Consider the following 21315-nt stretch of genomic DNA (forward strand, 5'->3'; position numbering starts at 1 on the left):
GAGGTATATGGGACTAGGGGAGATTATGTGTTCGGCACGGACTAGAAGGGTCGAGATGGCCTGTTTCCGTGCTGTAATTGTTATATGGTTATATGGTTATAAGGGTTTTGAGGGTCGTTTACATACTGTTGTACAATTATGTCCTGACTATCACTGCCTGTTATCATTGTATGTATGCAAATTGCTGTTAAATTCAAAATTCAAATAAAAAGATTTAAATTAAAAAATATGCCCATGAGGTCCCTTGTAAATCTTTCCCCTCCCACCTTAAATCTATAGCCTCAATGTTTAGACTCCCCTACATTGGAAAATATACTGTGACCATCCACTTTATCTTCTCGTTATTTTTATAAACCTCTATTCTCCAGTTGCTGGAGATGGAAAGACTACACTTTCCACTCAGTCAAAGGTTATTCAGACTTCCTTGGAGATTGGGCAATTCTGATTGTACCTACAAGAACTAAGATATCTGCGATTGATGTGTGGAGATAGACAATGCCGTGAGGCAAGCTAAAAATGCACTTGTTGCCAGTTGGGCAATGCATAGCCAATTCCAATGAACATTATTTAAGTTACTTTCTCCAGAGGGAGAGCAAATTTCTTGTGATCGTGTGACATTATCAGAAAATATTATCAGATGTAAATATTCAACGTTGGCATGCAAACGATAAGAAGGGACTGGTCATCTTTCAATTATCCTGTCCATTGGAAGATGTGTACTATAGTTGGATAATCCACTATTGTCCACTTCCACCACTGGGGAAACTTAATATTAACACATACTGTAAATATAACTTGGATTTATAAGTGTATTTGCGCTGCATATTAAAGAATACTATTACAATTCACTCACTGCTAATAAGAAGCTTTAAGTTCTTACTGCAGTGCTAAACTGAACACTGGGTGCTGCATTATCAAAAGCATTGTCACTTTTAAGCCATCTATAAGACATAATCAAATTTCATTGAACATTGTTCTGTCAGCAATGATGAAGCATAAAATAGCTGAGGCAACTATCATTAGACACCGATGAAAGCAAATTAAGCAACAAAAAATGCAACCTACTGTACAGATGAAATAATTTCTGGGAAGATTGTGAATAAAAGTATTCTGTTAATTAACAGATAAAAGAGGAAAATAGAATTAGATTTAATCATTCAGAACTTTATGTATTAGTCTGGATAGTTACAACACATGAGCACACTTACGACTAAGTGGCATATTTAACATAAAATATCCCAAGGAGCTCAACTGTAAATTATTTTGCTCAGGCACACATTCGGACAAACTATTTCCTGAAAGCAAATCGTTAATAGAAATGACTTAACAGAAAGAAGTTGTAGAAATGGTGGAAGTGGAATTAACGATTGTCACAAATGATACACAAATATGTCATTATTATCATGGTGTGACATTAAGCAGCCTCTGACTACGTGCCCCTCAATACCCGATGCTACTTCTTTCAAAAAATAAATCAGAATTTATGAATTCAAAATGTAATTCTCCACTGGGATAGGTTTACTGTCCCATCTGTTCCTTGTTGACTTTTATTCAGGATGACATGTTTAAATGATGGGCTTAAGATTGGTTTTGAAAATTGCCTCATGTTATCTAATCAAAATAATTTACTGTTTATTACAGAGATACAAGAGAGTGCAGATGTTGGAATCTTGAGCAAAATAAAGAGTGCTGAAGGAACGCAGCAGGCCAAGCAGCATCAATGGAGAGAGTAGACAGACAATGTGTTGGGTTGGAACCCTTCTTCAAACTAAAGAAACTGAGCAGTTAGATTTAAGGTCATCATTAAATGTAACATACATTTTGTAATGAAAAAATAATTTTTTATACAGGATGGAGATTCTTCAATTGAAAATATTAAGCTGATTATCATTGGGATAACAATAATTCCTTCTTAGGATATGACAACCATTAACTCATAGTAGATTTTAGAGATCCTACATGGAAACAGGCCCTTAGGTCCACCGAGTCCGTGCCAACCAGGGATCACCCCTTACACAAACAGTATCCTACACACTAGGGACAATTCACAATTTTACCAAAGCCAATTAAGCTACATAGCTGTACGTTTAGAGTGTGGGAGGAAACCACAGCACCCGGAGAAAACCTTGGTAGGCTAATCAAGAAGATTAAGTTTATTGAGATACATAATGACTGTCGTATGGTTTTATAGCTGGCTCACTGATCAAAGGCCCGAGGTTGTGATGGGATGATGTTAGAGATGATGGAAATGTCAGCAGCTAATTTGTTGGACACTGTGTGAAAAGTTGCCCCTCGGGTTCCTATTAGATTTTTCCCCTCTCACCTTCCCCTATGTCCTCTGGTTCTTGATTCGCCTATTCGCATTCACCATCTCTATTCCCCTCATGATTGTATGCACTTCTATAAGTTCACCCCTCATCCTCCTGCACGCCATGGAATATAGTCTTGTTCAATATAACGTTTTACTTAAATTCTAAGTTAAAACTGATTTAATGGTGTAGTACTTTTTAAAAGAATATCACACATTAAAGAACGAGGAAGACAATTTTAGCATGGTAACAATTCACATCATTGATATTATTGCAAACAAGAATGCATTTCTCACCTTCCTCATCTGACACATCCAGGATCTCAGTCATTGTCTCAGGGACATTCAGCTTATGTTTTTCAGTTACAGTCTGTTGCAAGCAAATACAGGAATATGTTAACAGCTCGTATTGAACCACTGGATGGCAGCACAATTAGCGAGCCACAGCTGTGTCACTACTGTTCTTTGGATTTCCATTGACACTTCCATCCTTTGCAACGATTAGCCGAATACATTTATATCAATGAGACGCCATGACATAAATCAGGGAATACACATTTTCATTCACATATTTGGGGGAAAACTGTTTATTGACTTTCTTCATATTTTAAATTTGGCTCACAAATTTCTGTACATCAGAACAGTGAAGACATGATTTTCATGGCATTAAGGATGCCTTTCCCATGGGATTACTTTCCCTTTGAGCCTGCTCCTCTGAATACATAAAACCTGTTTGGGGCAGATGGAAGCTGGCCCCAAATAGGATCCATATAAACCCAAAATCTACCTGAGACTCAGGCAGTCCATGCTATGCTCGGATATAGTCTCATATTTTCAGGGTCCGTATGGTCACCACAAAATTCATTGGCGCTTCACAAGGTTAAAGGAAAATATAAATGAATTAGCTGGTGATCAATAGCAGCATTCAGTGTAAATCTGACACCATCACAACATGGTGTCATTAACTGGTGTTGAAAATGGGAGAATATAAATAGGCCATAAAAAAGACAAAGCTATTCATTTCGCATTATAAAGGTCCTTATGGTAACCTTAATTTCTGATAAAAGATATTGCAAAGGGTTATATTAACTGACAGTTGAGGTTTCATATTGATTATTTAAACTATTGATTTACTCTATATAATTGGTGAGTCACTTGCATTTATGTTTTATTTTAAAGTGCATACGAATCTATTGTTCCTACCATCAGGCAGACTTACATCAGTGGCAGAAAAATTATTGGAGCAAACTTAAAGGGAAAGGATTTATGTACATTTAGAAATGCAGGGATTGATTAGGAATAGTCAGCTTGGCTTTGTACAGGGGAAATTCTGCCTCACTAATTGAATAGAATCATTGAGGAGGTAACCAAGGAGACTGATGAAGGCAGCAGGGCAATTGATATTGTTGATATGGACTTTCGTAAAGGGCCTGTCCCACCAGCATGTGATAGCATGCCTTCAGCGCGACCAAACGTTGTCGCTTGAGGCATACGGCCTCGCGGGGCTGGTCCCACTTCGATCGGCGGAGGCGTATGAAGTTGTGTGGGGTTGGTCCCGACATTGCGCAGGGCTCCAAAAATCTCGCACTGTCCGAAAATCCCGCAAAACAACGGCCTGACGGCCCGCAGCCGCATTGAGGGCGTACGCAGCGCCTCGACGGGCGTATGCAGCGTCTCGACATCGTACGCAGCGTCTCGACATCGTACGCAGCGTCTCGACATCGTACACAGCGTATTGACGCCGTACAATGCGTCTTGACGGTGTACGCCTAGCGCGTGGCATTGCATGATGACGACACCGCCCGATGCCGTGTGACGTCCAAATTCAGTCGGCCCAGCTCCTGCCCAGCTGATTGGTGAGTATGATGTCGGGACCAGCCCTGCACAACTCCATACGCCTCCGCGGTGCGAATTGGGATCGGCCCCGCGAGGCCGTACGCCTCATGCCACCACGTTTGGTCGCGCTAGACGCATGCAATCGCATGCTGGTGGGTCAGGCCCTTTAGACACTTGACAAGGTCCCACATGATAGGCTGGACCAGAAGGTTAAGGCACACTAAGGCGAGCTGGCTAATTGAACTGAATATATGCTTGGTGACAGGAGGCAGAGGGGGGTAGTGGAAGGATGTTTTTCTAATTGACAGTCTGTGGCCAATGTTGTACCACAGGGAACGGTGTTTAGACCTTTGCTGTTGGTTATAGATATTAACAACTTGGATGTACGAGCTATGATTAAGTTTGTTAATGGCACAAAAATTGGTGGTGTCATGATTGCGAAGAAGTTTGTCTGGGGCTACACCAATATATTTACCAGATGGAAATTTGATCAGAGAAATTTTAAGCAGGCAATTTGGGAAGTCAAATAGGGGAAGGCACATACTATACTCTGTATGCTACTACTAAAGAATGCATTTAATTGGAGACCAAGATGTCCAAGACTACTTTTCCGACAGTGGTAAGACAGGTGGACAGGTTGGTGAAGGCAGCATATAGCATACTTGCGTTCATGGGTTAGGGAAGAGACTCCCTAGTGTAAAGAAGGGTCTCGACCCGAAACGTCACCCATTCCTTCTATCCAGAGATGCTGCCCGTCCCGCTGAGTTACTCCAGCATTTTGAGCCTATCTCCCAACTTCTATATTCAATACCCAGACTAATGAAAGCCAATGTGCCAACAGCCTTCTTGACCACCCTCTCTACCTATGAGATCACTTTCAAGGAACTATGTACCTGCACTCCTAGATCCCTCAGCTCTACAATACTCCTCCAAAACTCTGCCATTCACTGTGTAGGTCCTGACTAGATTAGACTCCCCAAACTGCAACACCTCACATTTCTCTGTAAAAATCTCCATCAGCCATTCCCCTGTCTGTCTTTCCAACCAATTCTCTCTCTGGTTAACCTTTTTCCCTTAATGTGTGTAAAGTCTCTTGGGATTATCCTTAATATTAATTGCCAGAGCTATCTCCTGTCCCCTTTTTGCCCTCTTGATTTCCTTTTTTAGCATGCTCGTAGCGAACCTGCTTGCCAGGATATTTATTCCCCTTTAGTTAAGATGTAACCTATTCCTCTTGTCCAGGTTACCTCTGCCCCACAAAAGCTCTCAATGGCCCAGAAATCTGGATCCCTGCCCCCTGCACCGACTCGTCAGCCACACATTCATCTGGCCCATCTTCCTGTTCCCACCCTCACTTGCATGTGGCACTGCAAGTAATCCATATATCACTACCCTGGAGGTCCAGCTTTTTAACCTTTTACCTATCTCCCTATGCTCATTTAGCATAACCTCATTCCTTTTCCTACCTATGTTATTTGTGTCAACTTGCACAATGACTTTGTGCTGCTCGCCCTCCCCCTTGTGAATGTCATGCAGCTGCTCTGAGACATCCAGTGACTTGGCACCAGGGAGGAGACACATCATCATTTTGAGACGGTCTCAATTACAGGAATGTTTGCAAAAATTGTACACATTTTGTTTCTAATCATACTGGAATAGCATCGGGGCTTCAATTCATTGCTCTTGCCCCATTAAACGTAAATAATATCTTTGTATTCGTCATCTCTCTTTCCTCAATATATTTTTAAACGAGACCTCTGTTGCAGTCAAGATAATGTTTTGATTTATTAATGGCAGATACATCACAAAATATATAATCCTCTATCAAATCCCTCCAATAGAACTCTGATTTCCCACATACTGCTGGTTGAATCTCACCAGAAATATCATATCTCTTAAGTATGTATTTAAATTAATGTTTTGGTTAAATGGTTTAATATCTATACTTTGTATGATGGGACATAGGCTGATAACATTAGTTTACAATCAATTATGTCAAGAATTCTGCAAAATATGCATCAAATGTATTCAAAGAATGCAAAGAGAGACTCTGATGCACTCATGAGATATTGTTACTGTGGATGTACTCACAGTTGTAGTGGTAGTGACCTCTTCAGTGACAACCTTCAGCGTATCAACCACAGAGATGTATCCAAGGCGTTTTGCAATTGCCAAGGCAGTGTTGCCGTTCTGTAAGGATACAGTTATGTACAATTTTCTCAAAATTTCTACGCGAGCTGACGATTTGATGATTTTAAACATCTAAACTTTAATTTGATTTCATCCATTTGACTGGTTCAGGTTCGATCACTGCTTTCAGTAACATTTCCGATTGTTCAGTTAACTTGAAGGGTGATTATGAGTAACAGCTGAATGACACAGACACCATTTGTGTCATCCTTTTATTATAAAAGCTAACCCAATACGGTGATGAAAAAATAGATGATGCAAGATTTTTTTAAATACAGCTTGCTCTGAAATCTAAAAACAATGCTAAAATCAATAGATTGTGACCTCTTGGGAAGACAACAACAATCACTATTAGCATCTATGATGCTTACTGAGGCAAGTGCCTTTTGTGCAGACAGAATGTCCAGTATCACTTCCAAGCAAATAGATACTTACTGCAGTAATGGCATTGGCTCTGGCTCCATGTTGAAGGAGGACATTGATGATGTGAGTGTGGCCCTGCTGTGCTGCCTGGTGCAAAGGTGTGTATCCATTCTGAAAATGCAGTCAGATTCATTCAGGAACAGTCGGAATGAAGGAAAACCAAATGGCATTAATGAGAAATATTAGCAAAACATTAGTGACAAGTTGCTAGAATAAAATGAGAAACTCCTCTCCATATTGAAACCAGTTTGATCCATGAAACAAATTTAGAAACATTACAATTATTCTCAGGGCCTAGATGTTGCACATAAGCCATCTTACATTGCACATTAATATTTGCCCTTAAAGTGGTGAAGAACCAGCATCTAATACTGCATTACCAGCAGTTATTGGTTGAATGGTTATAACTGAGGAGTTACAACTGGTCTCCCTGTAACCGTATGTGTTCTTCCAGGTACTCGGGTTTCACCTCATGTCCCCAAATGTATGGGTTGGTAAACTAATTAGCCACAGTATATTGCCCCTAGTGCATAGGTAAATGGAAGGATCCTGGGGTAGCTGATAGGAATGTGAGGAAAATAAAATAATATTTCGATAAGATTAATACAAATGTTGTTTCTGTCTTGGTGGGCTGTAAGGATCTGTTTCCAAGTTGTATCTTTCCGTAACTCTAACCAATGCTAAATAAGCTACATAAACTTACTCATAGACACAGACCATTAAGTCTGATGAGAAACAGACTTATTCATAGTGGCAGAGAAACAGACCATTAAGTCCAAATAATGTGCCCTGGAGTTATATGTATACACCACATGCAAGTTCTCCCATTCCATATGCTCATCACAGCCTTTCAGTTTGCTTCTCTTCGCTTTTCTCTCAGTTCCTCAGCTAGTTTTGGTTTGAAAACATACGTTGTTTACCTAAAAAAAGAATTTTCCTATGTTTATTTGAGAGCAGGAATTTTCCATTTTTATAGTGGATTTATCAGTAACTATCTTATATTAATGGGCCATAGTCCTATTGTTTAACCCACAGTCTGGCCATTTTATATCTTCACCATGATAGATAGAAAATACTCTAACTTGTTTTTTCCCCCCCCAATAGTTTTTCTGGTGCCAACCTTGGGACTCTCTCGAGTCCAATGAAGTGCCACTGTTTTGAATGTTCTTAAATCTTTTTGTCCTTTTTCTACTATGGAAACCATTCGAAACATGATGTTGTTGAGTTGATTTTAAAAATACTTGTGCTTCTCCTGTTCTCCGCAGCAATTAGCTGAGCCATATCTAGCAGTGTCATGTTAATGTCCTGATTTATGTTTCATAGTTTCACTGAGAAGACAACTATCACGTCCTTGGAAATGAAAAAAACACATCAGCCTAAGTTTGTGATCCTGATTGTTTAATAACAGATTTGCCAGACGTGTACAGGTGAGGAGAGGGTCAATTTCAGCTGCAATATTCTCAAGGTTGCAGAATAACCAACATCCCTAGAGAATTATTTTTAAGCAAAGTGTCATAAATCTTTTGGAAAAATTGAGGAAAAGTAAGCAAACAGAAAATCGCAGGAATAGACACATGTTCAAGACCAAGCTCAGATGGGGATTGGCAAGAGGCAATGTGATAGGTTGGAGATAAAGTGTATACACATTCATGATTGACCTCTTCCATCCAGCACAGACAAGTCTATAGAGACCAGCTGAGTTTGCACCGCCCATGCTAATAAAGCTGTCTGTGCTAGACTTTAAAGCGATCTTGCTACTTGGCACAATATCAAGCAATTGTGGCTGCAGTATATTCAGCATAGTGTGCATTACTTTAACTGGTCTTCCTAGTCCTTTAAATTGACCATTAAAATAGTGAATTAATTTAAATTATATTCATGTTATACTCTAACTTGTGCACCAATCTGACTTGCACATACTCTATTTCTTCACTGCTTCTGCATCAAATCCTTGAAATGAGAGGGGCATCTTCACAATTGTCATCAAGGAAAATAATGTCTGGGTCAACTAAGGATGAACATTGTAATAACAAAAATATAAAAATGCCTTGCCCCGTTCCCATATACTGAAAACAAATTGTAAAATATTCTCTACTTTTTTATTTACCTTAGTTTTGGAATTGACATTGGAACCATGTTGCAGGAGAAAATTCACCATCTTGATGTTTCCATAGTGACATGCCACAATCAGTGGCGTATAGCCCACCTGAAGGAAAGAACATTATTGAAGAGCATAGACCAATAATATGATTGCAGGAAATCTGAACAACAAGTAGTACTAATGTTAGTGTCTCCAGGGCACTTAGTGTCAAAGTGCATGAGGTCAAAGTGCATGAGGGGAGAATAACTAATCAAAAGATGTTCAATAAACTCTAAATTACACATTTTAATTTGGTTTTGAAGCAACATTGGAATCATTCAATTGACATTGGACTATGATAAAACTTGAGCAAATTTTGCTTGCATTTTACCCTCAGGAAATACGATATAAAGTTTCATAAGTTTACCTAGCTTATGAATAACTGTGAAATGTAAAATATAATAATAATAAAATAACATTATATTTAACAAAAATATACCTTGGTCTGTGCGTCAAGATTTGCACCTTGTTTTACAAGGATTTCTGCAACATTAACCCTGTCTTCCTGAGCTGCCATGTGCAATGCCGACAGTCCGCTCTAAATACAGCCATAGGAGAGAAATGATTTACAAACTGGTTATTTGTAAAACACAAAAACATCCTTCTTAATTAAACTGAGTTTTATTATTTTTTGGGGGGTGGCTTTTGGTACTCTGATCTATTAGTAGAGCCAATATTGTTAGCATGATGCTCCAAATCTTTTATCATTGGAGCAACCAACAAAACCAATGTTACTTCCTCTTCCAGAACGATTGAATATATTCCCTTCTGCTTCTGCTTGCAGTAGGAATCCCAATCCTACAGTCTAACACACTGTATGCATTGTGGAAACAAACAACTGCAGATGCTGGTTTATATAAAAAAGACACAAAGTGCCAAAGTAACTCAGCTGGTCAGGCAGTTCTCTGGAGAACATGTGTGACATTTCAGGTCAGGACCCTTACTTAGATTGATAGTTGGGGAGGGGAGGAAAGTTGGAAGAAAGGAAGGGCAAGACAATGTCTGGGAAGTAATAGGTGGATACAGGTGAGGAGGGGTGGGGGTGACAGGCAGATGGTTGGATTTATTTTTTTACATTCTACTTTTTGTGCCACGGCCTATATTAAAATTCCAATTCAGCAGCATAAATTGAGTAGAAATTCAAGCTGGACTTCATAGGTAATTTAGTGTTATTGAATCTGCGGTCCGTTATCTATTCATCACATTTTCAGTTCTACTGAGCTCAACGGAACTGACTATCAGGTGGGACATTCAGTAAATATCCAAAGGACAACATGTGGGTCGTACTCCTATCTGGAATGAAATTCCACTCAATCCCATTGTCACCTCATTGATATCCTTTAATATTACTGGACCAAAAAGAACATGCCTATATCAGTGTCTCATAGTGCAACTGGTCGACGGTGACATAATTTAAAAAGACATTTGGGCACATAAAAGGTTTAGAGGGATATGGGCCAAAGACAGGCAAATAGGTCGAGCTCGCATAGACATCTTTGTCAGCATGCACAAGTTGGGCAAATGGGCCTAATTTCATGCTGCATAATTCTATGACTGTATTATCTAAAATTCCCTATTCCCAGGAAAGTGAAGGAGTCATGCCTCCCTGATGCTGTTTTGAACAAATCTTGTGGGCCATGAGACGACTGGTGCTTCAATGATGCTTGGTTCCCTCATGCAATCATAAACTCACTCTCCTTCCTGCTATGAATGGCAACCTCTTCTAAAAGCCAAGACCTGCAACCTTCCTACTTCTGGATTGTCTTATAAGAGTCTGTGGATAAGAATTCTTACTCGGTTGCCTAGTAGAAAATCAATATGACCAACTGCTGGGTGGGGAATGGAATAGAAAGGATTATAACCAGGTTAAATTTAAAAATTTATAAATTTAGTTCTCAAAATTCCCTCCTCCATTCCTGTAAATAGAGAGTCTGACAATCAGAAATGTGGAATTTCATGAACCCGCCGCACAAGCCAGGGTACAGACACATGCAGATGAGACACTTTTTCATGATATTCATGACAGACAGAGAGAACAGGCATCTAATGTGAACCTGTTATTTCATTATTACCCCGATGAATATCCAGCACCAATTTAGTATTGCAGACTAACCCAAAGTTTTGTCAAGGTCTGAAGGGGGTAGAAAGAAGAATGCAGTCTTGCATTCTTGCAGAATGCAGAATAAATCTTGCAGTCAATAAATACAAGAAAGAAATCCACGAACACACTTGCCCATTGATTAATGTTGAAGACCCTAATTAAATCTAAAATTCAAGTTTTCATAAAAATAATAAAACATACAAGGTAGAGCCAGGATAAGGAATGGTTATATATCCTAAAATCAGGATATTAATTAGGAATTTTAGGAATTAGAAATTTAGAACCACTGACCTTTAGGAAGTACTTTTAGGAAATACCTAAAATGCAGACTTTGCTGTATGTTTAATAATAAGTAACTACAAAGATAAATGTCTTTGGCACCATTATTTCCTTGATTACCTTTGTCGCCACACTGACATTGGCATTTTTATCCATCAGACATGTAACCATTTCCACGTGTCCCTCCTGCGATGCCAGGTGAAGGGGAGTAACCCCCTGCTTTGTTAATGCATTAGTCTCCGCTCCATATTCCAGTAAGGTTGTAGCAATTTCCATCTGATTCTTCTTGGCAGCAATGTGCAGAGGTGTGTAGCCATTCTGGAACAGCATTAACAGTTAGACCAGAGGCAGCTTGCATTTATTGGTTTATGCTAATTTTTCAAATTAACTTTGCAGAATGTTAGCTCTAATTAAAAACACAAATTATTTACTTTGCTGATAAAGAATTAACTAGCAAAGTCTTTAATCAGGATATTATTTACCATGTGTATAAATCTGATTTTCAAAGTTAAAACTAATTGACAAACTCTAACTGCAAAGTAATTTCAGTATCTTTCAAAATGAACAATTAGTCAATATCTAATTGCATAAGTTATATTTAACATGGATAGACTACAAAGGTCCGGAGTAGCATCAAACAAACCATTAATAAAACCTTCGGCCGCAGGGAATTCTGGATCACTTTGTAACCGTTTTGTACCAATCCATCCTCATTTTGTTTGTTTTACCCCATTATTTATAATTAACAATAATTTTGTTGACTTGAAAACAAATATATTCATTATTATTATACCTGATAATCATCCACGAAAATTAGGCTATAATGACTGGAGATGCCCATGGCAACCAAAAGAATAAACTTTAAACTTGAGAATATTATCATAGTCTCATGGCTCAACTGACCATGAGAAAAATAATGTGTTGGAAAGAACTGCAGATGCTGGTTTAAATTGAAGGTAGACAAAAAATGCTGGAGTAACCTAGCGGGTCAGGCAGCATCGCTGGAGAGAAGGGATGGGTGACATTTCGTGTCGAGACCCTTCTTCAGACTGATGTCAGGGGAAGGGGCGGGACAGAGATAGAACGTAGTCGGAGACAGTAAGACTAGTGGGAGAAGTCAGTCAAAGTAGCCTTTATTGTCATTCAGACCTTGCGAGAACTGGGAAAGGGGAGGGGATGGAGAGAGAAAGCAGGGATTATCTGAAGTTAGAGAAGTCAATGTCCATACCACTGGGGTGTAAACTACCCAAGCGAAATATGAGGTGCTCTTCCTCCAATTTGTGCTGGGCCTCACTCTGACAATGGAGGAGGCCCAGGACAGAAAGGTCAGATTGGGAATGGGAAGGGGAGTTGAAGTGCTGAACCACCGGGAGATCAGGTAGTTTAAGACAGGCTTAGCGGAGGTGTTCAGCAAAATAATCGCCGAGCCTGCACTTGGTCTCGCCGATGTAGAGAAGTTGACATCTGGAACAGCGGATACAATAGATGAGGTTGGAGGAGGTGCAAGTGAACTTCTGCCTCACCTGGAAAGACTGTTTGGGTCCTTGGATGGAGTCCAGGGGGGAGGTAAAGGGACAGGTGTTGCATCTCCTGCGGTTGTAGGGGAAAGTACCTGGGGAGGGGGTGGTTTGGATGGGAAGAGATGAGTTGACTCAGCGGGACAGGCAGCATCTCTGGAGAGAAGGAATGGGTGACATTTCAGAACCTTCTTCAGACTTATGTCTCAACCCGAAACATCACCCATTCCTTCTCTCCAGAGATGCTCCCTGTCCCGCTGAGTTACTTAATTTTGTGTCTACCTTCGATTTAAACCAGCATCTGCAGTTCTTTCCTATCCATTCCCTGCATATCCATATGTCTAACAAAAGTATTTTAAATGTCACTAACATGTCTGTTTCAACCACCATCCCCTGGAACATGTTTCAGGCAATCACTATGCTTTGTTTAAAAATCTTGCTCTGCACATTTCCTTTACACTTTGCCCCTCCAGAGAAAAGTTCCAGAGAAAACAAGTCAAGTCTGTTCAACCTCTCCCTGGAGCTAAAGCGCCCTAATCCAGGGATCATTCTGGTGAACCTCGTATGCAACCATTTCAAACACACCACATCCTTCCTGTAATGGGGCGACCAGAACTGCATACAATTCCCAAATGCAGCCTAACCAAATTCCTATAAAGCTGCATCATGACTTTCTGACTCTTATAATCAATGCCGCAACTCAAGGAAGCAAACATACCATAAGCATTCTTTACCACTCTACCTATTTGTGTTGCCATTTTCAGGGAGTTATTGACGGACCCCAAGATCCCTTTCTACATCAAAGCTATTAAGGATCATTGCATTAATCGTATAGTTTCCCCTTACATTTGACCTCCCAAAGTGTAACACCTCACACTTATGTCATAAGGTCATGTGATAGGAGAAGATTTAGGCCATTCAGCCCATCGTCTACTCTGCCACTCAATCATGGCTGATCTATCTTTCCCTCCGAATCCCATTCTCCTGCCTTCACCCCATAACCTCTGATACATGTACTAATCAAGAATGTGCAACTCCTTATGCTATTTCCATGCCCATTTCTACAGCTGATCAATATCCCATTGTATGCTCTGACAGCCTTCTTCACAGTCCGCGACACCAACAATCTTGGTGCAATTTGCAGTGGTCAGAGATGACAATACTCCAGTGAGGATATATGGGTTGAGAAATAAAGAGAAAATGATCACCTTGTTGGGAGTATACTACAGGCCCCCAAATAGTCACCGGGAATTAGAAGAATAAATATGGTAGAAGATTGCTGGCAGCTGCAGGACTCATAAGGTTGTCATTGTGGGGGTTTTAACATTCCCCAAATTTACTGGGAATATCATCATGCAAAAGGTTTAGATGGGGCAGAATTTGTCAAATGCGATCAGGAAAGTTTCCTCAGGCAATTTGTAGAGGGACCTACATGGGCGAGGGCAATGCTAGATCTAGAAATTGGGAGAAGCAAGTGGATGAAGCCTTTTGGGACCAGTGACCACCGTTCTATTAGATTTAAGATAGTTATGGATAGAAACAGGGCAGTCCCACGAGTTAAAATTCTAAATTGGGGTAAGGCCATCTTTGAAGGTATTAGACAGGAACTTGCTCAAGTTGATCGGAGCAGGTTTTTCAATGGAAAAGACGCGTCCAGAAAGTGGGACGATTTTAAAAGCGTGCTGACAAAAGTCCAATGCCTGCATGTTCCTGTTCGAGTGAAGAGCAAAGCAGGTGGCTGTAAGGAAGCTTGGAGGACAAGTGAAGTCGAGGCTCTGGTCAAGAATAAGGAGGCGGCATGGGGCAGGTATAGGCAGCTGGGCTCGTGTATCCATGGAAGAGATTTTGGGACTGAGGAGGAAGCTAAAAAGGAAATCAGGAGGGCAAAAAGGTGACAGAATATTAAGGATAATCCCAAGAGATATTATAAATATATTAAGGGAAAAGGGATATCCAAAAAGAGAAAAGGGCCTCTCAGGAATCAAAGCAGTCAAACTCGTGTGGAGCCACAGGAGACGTTTTTACCCTGGAATGTCAGGACTGGGGAACTTGGGGAGTCAATGGAAGTATCTTGAAGGCAATCAGTATTATGGTCGAGGAGGTGCTGAAGACCTAACGCGTATGAAGGTAGATAAATTTCCGGGCCTACCCAGACATATCCGAGGAAATGAGGGAAGCTAGAGAGAAAAATGCAGGTGCCCTAGCTGAGATTTATGAATCATCATTAAATATAGGGGAAGTGCCGGCCATTGAGTCCAACATCTGTGGTTACGAGAGAATATTCTGAGGGATAAGATACACATGCATTTAGATGGACAGCAGGGTGATTGGGGAAAGTCAGCATGGTTTGTACATGGGACATTGTGTCTCACAAATCTAATTGAGCTTTTTGAAGATGTGACCACAGGTTCATTGCAGAGCTCTAACATCTGTTTGACAAGGTTACGAAGTGGAGAATATTCACGGAGTAGGATACACAGATACTCATGTTGTAGAGCATTTCAGATGGAGGTACAGCAAAGGTGGGTTGCATTGGGGATCAAAAAGTCAGCATTGGGCCTTCATGTACAGTATTGAGTACAGACGTTGGGGGTCTCATTGCAAATCTAGATTGAGCTTTTTTGAGTATTGATGTTTTGACCAACAATTTCAAGCTGAAGGCAGAGCTCTAGACAATGTTGCCATATGGATTTAGGACAAGTTTGCAGGCTGAATTCGTGGACGCACAAGTCAGGGGGTAGTTGACAAACACAGAGGTCAATCGGTAGCACACAGAGTCTCTGGTGAGGGGAAAAAGATTTAATAGGAACCCGAGGGGTAACTCTGGGTGTAGGTAATAAGAACCAGGTTAACGTGAGGGAAAAAGATTTAATAGGAACCGTTGGGTAGATAGAACAGAAGGATTCAAGAAGAAACATTTAGAGGTACGTAGTTCCTTAAAGGTGGCGTTGCAAGTCGATAAGGTGATCAAAAAGGCTTTCAGCACTTGGGCCTTCATCAGTGAGAGTTAGATTGCATGGGATCCAAGGAGAGCTAGTTGAATGGATAGAAAATTGGCTTCATGGAAGGAAGCAGAGGGTGATGGTGGAAGGTTGTTTTTCGGACTGGTGCCCTGTGACAAGTGATGTGCCTCGGGGTTCAGTGCTGGGTCCATTGCTGTTAGTCATCTATATCAATGATTTGGATGAGAACATACAAGAAAGTAGTTTTGCAGATGACACTCAAGTGGGATGTTTTGTTGATAGCGAGGATGGTTATTAAAAATTGCAGCTGCGTCTTGATCGGCTGGGTAAATTAATCTGCAGTTTAATTCCAGAATTTTCAGATTATATTTAGAGGTATGGCAGTGTAAGTTCCTCTTTGAACCAGAGCAGCCAAGATGGGCTCTGTCCTACATTTAATATCCGGAGACCTGAACTAAATTTTGATTCAGGATTCAAACACATTGCTTAATTCGGATTCCAAATCCATAATTCAGAACAAAATACAACAGTGTTGTATCATTTTCATGTGGAAGAATATTATATATGCAACATATATTCATCTGCTGTTTAGGTCTATAATATAGCACCAATGATGTATTAACTGGTGCTGCAACTGTTGCATGCTTAGTAGTTTCCATTTTTTTTTAATGAAGGCAGTGTCCCTTAAATCTGCAAACCACCAGTTTTCCCTTTTATTTGTTAGCAAGGGGCATGGCATTAAAATGCAGTTGTTAGTTAAAATATTACAAGACACAGAAACATTAAAACATTGACAACATTTTGTTTTGAGGTTGTCGACAGTTATTAACCTGCATCTATTTATACCTTTGCGGAGGAATGAGGAGAGGCACCTTTCTCCAGCAGCAATAATGCCACCTTCTGGTTGTCATAATGAGCAGCAACGTGGAGAGGGGTTAGGCCGTTCTGTAAGAATTCATTGTTGTTAATACGTGGTGTTAATAGCTACTAGTATATTAGTAAACCACAAATACAGAAAGAAAAAAACTGTTTAGTAGTGTTTAATGGAATAAAAACATTAGAAATGGAAGACGTGCAAAGATGAAGGATTAAAGCAGATTTTTCAGCATGCTGGGGTTTGTCAGTACCAGACCTTTTCTGTTGACCTGCTGAGCTTCCACTGCATTGCACGTGAAGAAGCTTTTGGTAATTTGAAGCATGTGCAATAAATTGGAAAGGTAATTTTTTTTCTTGAGATAAAGCACGACCAAAATGCTGTCATTATATTCATTATATTTTGGATGCACATTGAGCTTGGGGTAGAAACAACAAAAATAAGGCAATTTCATTCAATGACAGAAAGTTAAACGAGGAGACACATGCTGACTTCTTTGACTAATATTAATACATAGTTGGTGTGGCTGTACAAAGCACCAGCCATCCATGAGGAGTGAGTCAGCTGCAATGCACAGGGAATCATCATTAAAAGGCAGGATTGTAGCGACACCTGGTGGTGGCTCTGGGTAATCAAACCCTCGTGATTGGCTGGAGAAGCTACATGAGCGCGGGTGTTTGATGCACGGGTTTTTTTCTGTATTGATTCAATCTAGCGCCACATCGTGTATTTGGCCGTCTTTGAGTAATTTCATTGTTTTCGGCTTCAAAATAAAACTATTTTACTCACTCACCATCTCGACTCGCCAAATGATTGTTGGTTGGCAATGCTAACTTTTAAGGAATTTTATACACTATATCAGTTAAACATTCCTTTGTGGAACAAAAACACAAAAGGAAATGCAATTCAAGCAGGGCTAACAAAAGTTAAGGATTTTATTAGGTCCAAAGAGGAGCCATATATAGTTGGCCGTGAAAGCAGTAAATTGGGAGCAGTTTAGAATTCAGCAAAAGTGGGCCAAGATATCTATTAAGATTGGGTAAGATATAGTATGAGAGTAAGCTTGTAAGGATCAAGGAAGTGGAGTGTAGAAGCTTCTACAAGCTTCGCTTAAAAGAGAAACGATTACATGATAAATTTTCATTCCAAACACTCAGAGAAAAGGGGAAAACAACTTCAGTTCTGTCTTCACATAGGAGTCCACAAATGACTTCTCAGGAATGCTGGTAAACCAAGTCTACTGAAAAGATAGAATTAAAGGAAATTAGTATTTGTAAATAAAATAAATCTCTGCCTCAGAGTGGAATTCTCTGCCTCAGAGGGTGGTGGAGGCTGGTTTTCTGGATCCTTTCAAGACAGAGTTAGACAGAGCTCTTAGGGATAGCAGAGTTAAGGGATATGGGGAGAAGGCAGGAACGGGGTACTGATTGTGGATGATCAGCCATGATCACATTCAATGGCAGTGCTGGCTCGAGGGGCTGAATGGCCACCTCCTGCACCTGTTGTCTATTGAAACTATGGAGACTATTTTGGGACGAATGCAATAAATCCCCAGGATTTCTGCATTCCAGAAAACAAAAAGAAATATAAATTTAAATAATGGATCCATTGGTTTTTATCTTCCAAATTTCAATAGATTATGCAAATGTTCCTGCAAGTTGGAAGGTGGCAAATATAACTATTTTTTTAATAAAGGGTGCAGTTCTGGTGACTATACTCTAGGAAGGATATGATGCGTTAGAAAGACTGCGAAGGATATTCACCAAGATTTTGCCTGGATTGGTTGACTTCAGTTATCAGAAGAGAATGGATAAACTGGGCAGGTTTTCTCTGGAGCAAATGAAGCTGATGGGTGCCCTGATGGATTACGAGAGGCATAGATAGGGTAGATATTCAAACACTTTTTTCCCCATAAAGAGGGTATCAAAAACAAGAGGGCATAGGTTTCAGGTGAGAGGGAGGAGTTTTAATGGTGATTTGAGGGGTATGTTTTTTTTGTACATGGAGTGGTAATGTCTTGAATACATTGCTGGAGCTAGTGGTGCAATTAGATAAAATCACTATCTGTAAGAGGCACTTAAAAAAGCAAGGCATTGAAAGATTCAGAAACAAATGGCATTAATGTGGATGGGAAAAAAGTTTAACATGGACATAGGGCCCATTTCAGTGCGGTACAACACTATGTCTTCAAAGATTAAAATAAGTGAACTGATGTAAATGTTTTAAGTTTGCAGACACCATTAAATTGAGTGGGATTGTGAATGGCAAGGAGGGTGCCAAGAGGAAATTTATCAAGGAAATTTGGACAAAACATTTTCCCAGGGTAGTGGAATCAAGAACTAGAAGGCATAGGTTTAAGGTGAGAGTGAATAGAGGATGGTGGGTTTATGGACAACTTGCCAAAGGAAGTAGTTGAGGCAGGTACAATAACACAATTTAAATAACACTTGGACAGGCACATGTATAGTAAAGGTTCAGAGGGATATGGGCCGAACGTGGGTAAATGGGAATAGTGTAGGTGGGATATCTTGGTCGGCACGGATGAGTTTGGCCAAAGGGCCAGTTCCTGTGCTCAATAACTCTGTGATCCCTTGACTGAGAATAAGGACACATTTCTTAATTCAGAAGGTGAATGGACTTCTCTGATACTGAAGGCCGTGGAGATCTTTGCTAAGTATATTTGAGAAGGCGATAGACACAAAGTCATATATGAAGGATTTTGACAGAGAATGGGAACATGGTATTGAGGTGGAGGATCAGCCAGGAATGTAGCAGAAACCATGGGGAAAATGGGAGAACATTGTTATGGCTCTGCAATGCACATGCTGAGGAGGAAATGCTACTTAGAAATATTAAGAGACTATAATGCAGGCCTGGGTATTCCATTACTACACGAGCCCCATCCTGTTTATTCAAGGCTAAATCGGTAAACATCTGTTAGTCATTGATTATATTGGTCGTAAGGAAATAAAACAACAGAAAAGCAGATTTTCAATCAGGAAACACCTGGTCTTGTTGGGCCCTTGTGGCATCATCACCTCTTCTGGTACACTGGAGGCAAGAAACATGTGTTCCATAAATGTAGGACCATGAGGGTGGTCAATAGTAAGCCCAGATATTGTTACATATCTTTTGAGAATCACTTGCTTGATGGAAGGAAGATGAAGCTTAGAATTAAAATTAAACAGATGATATAACAGTGTTAAAACCTTCCGTAAAACAGTTGGCAGATGATTCTTGGGTGATCAGAAATCCTAAAAAATGTTTCAATCTTAAATGTTTGGAAACCACAGGAAGACAATAGGCAGGCAGAATAGTAAAGGAGTGCATTACAAATTAAGCACATCTACTGTCCCTTGTGATCATGCACAGCCCCAGAAAGGTACTGAGAGATGAGAATTGCCTGAGGTTTGGAAAAGAGCAACCTAAACATGAGCGGAGGAGTGAGGGATAATGACCATGCAAGTAGTACTTTAACATGCAAGACAATTTGGACAAGCCACTGGAAAATGAGACTCAATTGCAATGACATCCAGTACTTCATATACACTGGCATATTGGTAATAAAAATATATTCAGTGGCAGAAAAGGCCATGGATATTGTTATCTTTTATGCATGAACCAATGAGATTGTGATTCTTTTAAACATCAATGCAAATGTATTTTTATGGTCCAAAACATTACAGGCCAGAATTTGACTAGTTTTGTCTTCTCATTGCAGATAAAACTTGTACACATGCACATTCCCACTGAACTTTTAAAGTTCTCTCTTAACTTGCCTTGCCAGCAGAGTCTGGAGAAGCTGAGCGCTGCAGAAGGAGTTTTGCCACATCTAGGCTTCCGTACTTAGCTGCGACATGTAGTGGGGTAAATCCCTTCTGCGATAGGGGACAGAGGATACAGAACTGCTACTTAGTTAAAGAAGCATGCTTGGAATACAGTATAAATAAAGATGAGGATGTGAGTATACTGTATTGCACAAAAGGGAAAAATGGGTGAGGGTACACAATGGTAAAATACTCATAGTTTTACCATTTACCATAAAGGAGACAAAATTTAGGGATAACATGCATGGAGGAAACTTGTAATATAGTTCCTCGACTGACCAGGTTCATCAATTATCCAAAACAGAAGAAGCAGTGAGAGTGGGTACCACATCGGTATCTGTGGGATATGCCAACTGAGTGGATAGCTTTCACTTCCCCGACATAGGTCACCTTGAAATCGTATCAAATTTCACATTAAAATGAATATGTGTTGTTAGGAATGGAAAAGGTCACAGCCAACAGCAAAACATGATAAATACTTTCACTTAGGAGGCTGAGCATAACTCACTTTTGATAGTGTCCCTTGTGTGTGCTAGCTGATCAGCCTTGGTTCTGGTGAGATTTATCATTTCTCAGTGTTTGTCCATGCGATACACATATTAATATACACAGTGTCTCTTAGGAGCCATATTGGGAAAATTGAGTGAGAGTGAATTAGCCGAAACTGTAAAATAAATTGCTTAACAATATGTCTTGTTAAATTGCATTTGTCTTATTAGACAAATGATCACCTGCATATTTAGAATATGCAATTGTAAATATTGTGTTTAGCAAGTACTCAATGACTAGAAGTGAAAACTGCTCTTTGCCTTTTTTCTTTCATTTTCTTTTATTGCTTTTTATTCCCCACCTTCCCC

The 21315-nt window shown here is 40.0% G+C and overlaps 1 protein-coding gene across 4 annotated transcripts in view; it reads right to left on the reverse strand.

The window, feature by feature from the left end:
- Positions 1-21315, reverse strand: part of LOC129700480 (ankyrin-2-like) — a 634003-nt gene that overhangs the window by 143489 nt on the left and 469199 nt on the right. For all 4 annotated transcript variants that reach the window (XM_055641008.1, XM_055640993.1, XM_055641017.1 and 1 more), the window contains 8 exons: positions 20411-20509; positions 16604-16702; positions 11398-11595; positions 9337-9435; positions 8865-8963; positions 6770-6868; positions 6236-6334; positions 2606-2678 (listed from right to left, as the gene is read on the reverse strand). In XM_055641008.1, the coding sequence (XP_055496983.1) occupies positions 2606-2678; positions 6236-6334; positions 6770-6868; positions 8865-8963; positions 9337-9435; positions 11398-11595; positions 16604-16702; positions 20411-20509 (865 nt within the window). The remainder of the gene's footprint in view (positions 1-2605; positions 2679-6235; positions 6335-6769; positions 6869-8864; positions 8964-9336; positions 9436-11397; positions 11596-16603; positions 16703-20410; positions 20510-21315) is intronic.

The sequence above is a fragment of the Leucoraja erinacea genome, chromosome 1 (assembly GCF_028641065.1).
Source record: "Leucoraja erinacea ecotype New England chromosome 1, Leri_hhj_1, whole genome shotgun sequence".
NCBI lineage: Eukaryota > Metazoa > Chordata > Chondrichthyes > Rajiformes > Rajidae > Leucoraja > Leucoraja erinaceus.